Source organism: Pteropus alecto, unplaced genomic scaffold (assembly GCF_000325575.1).
Source record: "Pteropus alecto unplaced genomic scaffold, ASM32557v1 scaffold49, whole genome shotgun sequence".
In the NCBI taxonomy this organism is placed as follows: Eukaryota; Metazoa; Chordata; class Mammalia; order Chiroptera; family Pteropodidae; genus Pteropus; species Pteropus alecto.
The window spans coordinates 1,225,933-1,230,897 of record NW_006443131.1 but is presented as its reverse complement, the minus strand read 5'-3'; the positions used below and the strand labels follow the sequence as shown (position 1 = coordinate 1,230,897).

Below are 4,965 nucleotides of genomic sequence, written 5' to 3'. Positions count from 1 at the left end.
AGACCCCGCCGCCCCTGCCGCCCTGCCCCTCCTGCCGAGGCCCCCGCGTCCGGCTCCCCAGCTCCCATCACGCACTGTCCTCTGCGGGTCTGGGCCTGGCCGGCCTCCCTGCCGCTTCCCGGGGCAGGCCCGGCTCTGGCTCCCCTTCCTTCTCGCCCAGCTGCACCCTGGAAGGCTCGGCAACGCTCCCCACCAGCCGGAAAGTCCTCGCCATCCCGCCTCCCCGTGTCCACTGACCAGGGCTGGCGCTCAGCCCGCACCTGTCACTGGCGCCATTTCACAGGCGCCAGCCACCTAAGATGGCGCCCCTCTGCCTCGGCTTCCGTTCCCACAGCCTCGCCTCCTTCCCGAGCCGAGCCCGGCAAGCTGGGGGGCCGGGCTGGGGAGCCAAGGCCGGAGGAAGCAAGACAAAAAAGGACGGAGGAGCCGGCCCCTTGGCACCTCTGTGGCATCCGAGTGTGGCTCAGGGAGGGCGGGCGGAGGGGAAGAAAGGAAGTAGTGTGAGCTTTTATTCCTGTCCCCTTCCTGCCCCCTGCCCCACCGCGCACACCCTCGGATGAAAACAAGACCTCTCCCCTTTTCTCTCTTCTTCGGTCCCCCTCCCCTTTATTCCTGGCTCCTACCACGAGCCTCCTGGAATGCAAATGAGCGGTATTATGCAAATGTATGCAAATAAGGCTTAACGAGCGGAAGGAGGGGGCAGAATGCTTAATGAGTAATGGCGGAGGGGTGCAGATGGAGGGTGGCAGGAGTGACCCCCTCCTCTCCGTTCCCACAGCCTGGCGGCTTGCTGGGGGTAGTGGGGATCCCTTGCTTCTGGGAGAGAGTAGGGGGTCAAGGCCTCGTCGCTGCAGCTGAGAAGGCCCAGGGCAGCCTTGGCTGTAGGTGAGGGACAGGAGAGCTTGGGGGGGGACAGGCCTGAGTGAAAGGGACCCGCGCCCGCTTGCACAGCCGGGCCGGAGGCTGGGTGCGCCGGCCACCCTGCCTGCGTGGGCCGCTGATGGCGGAAGCGTCCCTCCGGGCGGGCCTTGGTTCCCGCATCAGAAAGAGGATTCCCCAGGGAAGATTCCCAACCAGACCCAGGTTCTTCCTGGGAGTGGGGGTGAGAGCTGTCTCTCTTTGTGCTTTGGGAAGTGGGGGTTGGGGTGGTTACCATGGCAACATGGCATGGAACACCCACCTCCCCAACATCCAGCCCCAGAGGACCTAGGAGTTGGGGGGGGTAATAGGTTGACACCCCCTGATGCCCCCACCACCTGGCACTGCCAGCCGGAGATGGCAGCATCAAATCCTAGAGAGAATGGTCCCTTTGTGTCTGGCCTCGCAGTGCTGGGGGAGCAGGCCCGGGCACACAGAAGGGCCTTTCCCAGGCCCCGTTCCAGTTTGCGTGACTCTTGCTGGCCTCTGGAGACTCCTCGTGGCCAGCCACTGGCCTCTGTGCCCTGGCAGATGGTGGCCCCCTTGCCTTTTCTCCCACGGGCTCGCCAGCTACTGCTAGGTGTGCCCTCCTCGCGCTTCTCCCTGAGGCCTCCCCTCCAAGCCCCTCACACAGAGACAGCAGTCGGCCGCACGCCTCGCTGGCTCGTGTGAACACCTCACATGCCCAGACATGCACCCCGTCCTTTTTCGTGGGGGATCACCCCGGGAACTCTCCCTCCCAGCTCTAGGCCTGTTCCGCCCAGCTCAGGCAGGGAGACGCCTGAAGGAGGCATCGGACACAATAGGTGGGCCAGGCTGGAGCTCAGGAGCCTGGACCGGCAGGGGCTGGTATTTCCACTGGCCGGCTGAGTGGCGTTGGCCACACCTCTGCCACTCTCCTGAGATCTGGAAGATGAGGGATGCAGGGCCGAGGACATCTCAGGCTCGGCCTCATCCGTGCACTCCGTGTCTCATAAGAACTTAGGCTGAGTCTTTCCTGCACGCTGGCCCTCACCCTGCTCACTGCTGGAGCAGCCCCTCCCGTCCGGACTCCCCAAGACGGACAAACCCAATTTTCTGGCCCTGGAACGCCAGCTGCCCTCAGCCTTTTCCTCTCCCTGAGACTCCACTGCTGCCTGCAAACAACTGCCAGCGAGTCTTTGGTGTGTGCGCGTGCAGACAGGAGGGCCCTCCTCACCCCCGCAGAGGGACCGGCACAGCCGGCTCACTCACCGCCCCGGAGCTGTCCGTGGTGCTGGAGGCGGCTCTGACGCTCGTGCGCAGGAAAGGGGGCGGGGTGCAGCACGCGGCCGCCAAGGTGGGAAGCTAGAGGCGAGAGAAGAAGCAGAGGCATTTGGAAACAGCCAGGCAAGGGGCAGATGTATTCCTGACGAAAGTCTCTCCTCTCCGAAGCTCTCCAAACTGCCAGTGCTACTTTGGGGGAGGCAGAACACAAAAGCCAGGGAACTCTGAACCTCCCACCCCTTCGTCCTGGATTAGCTCAGTCCTCATCTGGGTCCTATTTAGAAACTCACGGAGAGGTAGAGTCATGGTGCCCGCCCTCGGGGAAGAGCACAGGTCGAGACGGTTGGCAGGGCGCAGACCTCTCCATTCCATCCTAAATGTTAGGGCTGCTACAAGGAGTTATAATGAAGACGAGGGAACACACAGGTCAAAATACACAACCCGCCAGGAGCGTGGGAGGAAAGCGAGATGGGAAAGGGTGTGTGTGTGTGTGTGTGCGCGCGCGCGCGTGCACGCGCACCTCCGTATGTGTGTGCGTGTCCCAGGCAGAGAGATAAGCCCATCTATCAGTGGTTCTTAACCCTAGCCGCACAGGGAGCTTTTAAATGATACCGAGGCCTCGGCCTCTTTCCCAGATGCTCTGACTTCCCTGGTCCGGCGCTGGACCCAAACAGCGGTATTTTTTTCAAGCACTCAGGTGAGTTTAGTGCATAACCAGGCTGAAAATCACCGGCCGGGCAGGAAGCAGATGTAGGAAGGGCAGGGGGTTAAGGCTGGTCAGGTGGAGGTAGAGGCAAAGCGAGGGCCCCTTGAGGAGAAGGGAGTGAACAGGGACGAGGACCAGCATGTGACCCCTCTCCTGGAGCTCCCGATGACCCGACGGCTCAGGTGCTGGGCTTGTCTTTCCTGTGCTGTGGAAGCTCAAAGCACCCCAAGGCCACGAGAAGGGCTGTCTTCCCGGCCCAGTCCCTGTGCACAGACGGGGAATGGGTGCAATGCCCCTGAGGGCGTGCTGCTCCCCTTCACCCAGAAGGTCCCCCGGGAGGCAGCTGCAGAAGGGAAGCAGCAACAATGGCCCCTTTCAGGGTCCAGATTCCAGCCCTTCAGCCCAATTAGCAGACACAGCAAACAGCAATTCAGCCGCCTTCAGCCGCTGTCATAACAAACTCAGAGCAGCCTTAATGGGGGATTAGGGCAGGGGGAGGGGGTGTCACTCCGAGCCCTGGGAGAGCCTGGGTAGCGAGGAAGGGTCCCCCTCTTCTCTCACCTCTCTCCTGTCTCGATGCGTGCCCACCTACCTTCACCTCACATAACCTCGCTCCTCATTTTCCTCAAAGCTCTACGAATGTTTTCATAGTTTGGTCTCCTCTCCCCGCCCAATGATTTAAAGCATTCACCTAAATTCACGTAATCCCGAGGGAAGCCGGCCTCTCCTGCTTCTGCGTGGGACAGTGCCATGCCCCCAGGATCTCTGAGGTCCTGGCAGCAAGAGAAGGGAAGTGGAAGGGCCCACGCCACCTGTGCCCAGGACATCCTGCCGAGAAGGAGGTGAAGACACACATGTCGCCATGCCGACTCCCAAACCTCAGGAGAACACACTTCCAGGACTTCCAGATGCAGAGAAATGCAGAGGGGCTGGCGCTTCTCCGTGGGGTCACCAACTGTTGGCGGGGGGAGGCAAGAGGGCAGGAAACAAGTCGCTCTGCGATGCAGAAAAGTCTGCGTGCTGGTAGGCAGGCCCACTAGGTTTGTTAACTGTACTCACACAACCTGACTGGTCTCGTAATTCAATAAACTGCGTTTTTAGCAACTCTAGAAGCTTGACAGAGTCAACCTGGAATTGTCATTTACGCGTGCCACATCTCCCTTCCTACCTAAGTCAGTTTGCCAAGCCTAAGTCCTCTACCAACAAGCAGTAAGATCCATCAAAGAGAAAGACAGTGGCCACTCTGCCGGGGGGACTCCAGCCTCTTCCCTTACCTGGCTTCCAAGGACTGTGCTTCCTCTCCCCAGGCTCAGACACTGCCTGCCCAGGTCCCCAGCTGGAGGGACTTCCTCAAGTTTAAATGCTCTGAGCTCCTCAGTGGAGAAGATGCCCCAGGGCTGCTCTTGTGAGCTCTGGGGTCAACCAAGCAGCCCCAGAGTTGATTCTCCCGAAGTCTAGGAATTACTCTCCCCCGGGGCATCGTAAGGTGTCATGACATCTTCCACACTGATTCGCCATTCGCTGCAGGTAACAAACCTGTGGATACACAGCCTTACAGCGCCGTCGTGAACCTGCCTGAGCGGAGGCTCAGAGGTCTGCAAATTACGGCCCCTGAGCGTGGACCTGGGTCCGCTCACATTTGTTCTTTCTGCGTCTGTCCCTCCCCGGGCTTGCTGACTGTCATGATTCGCATGACCGGAAGGGCATTTGGACAAGGCCCTTTCGATGCCTAGAATCGGGACAGATGTGTCTCGGGGTGAAGGTAAGGTGGTAACTGGTGACACAAAACTTGAGTCAGATGTCTAGGAGAAAATCGCCTTCGAACTCTCGGACTCAGCACTCAGCAGCAGGGTATGCGGATGAAGAGCTGAGGACAGAAATAAAGAAACTAGCTTGGAATTTGGTTTTCAGGACAAATAGGAGGATGTCGCAAGATCGGAAGTTAAGGTATTGCCTTTTAGCCTCCTCCATATATCAGCCAGAACAATGTAAGAATTAAAAAAAGCACTGGAGGCAATTGACCATAGTGATGGATTTCTTGGCCTTTAGAGACCATGGTGTTAGGGGCTGAATCACAGAGAGCCCCTGGAGTGTGC

The 4,965-nt window shown here is 59.6% G+C and overlaps 1 protein-coding gene across 1 annotated transcript in view; it reads right to left on the bottom strand.

The window, feature by feature from the left end:
- Positions 1 to 4,965, bottom strand: part of MEF2D (myocyte enhancer factor 2D) — a 72,696-nt gene that overhangs the window by 3,968 nt on the left and 63,763 nt on the right. Inside the window, exon 13 of the mRNA XM_025040843.1 lies at positions 2,152 to 2,244. Within this exon, the coding sequence (XP_024896611.1) occupies positions 2,152 to 2,244 (93 nt within the window). The remainder of the gene's footprint in view (positions 1 to 2,151; positions 2,245 to 4,965) is intronic.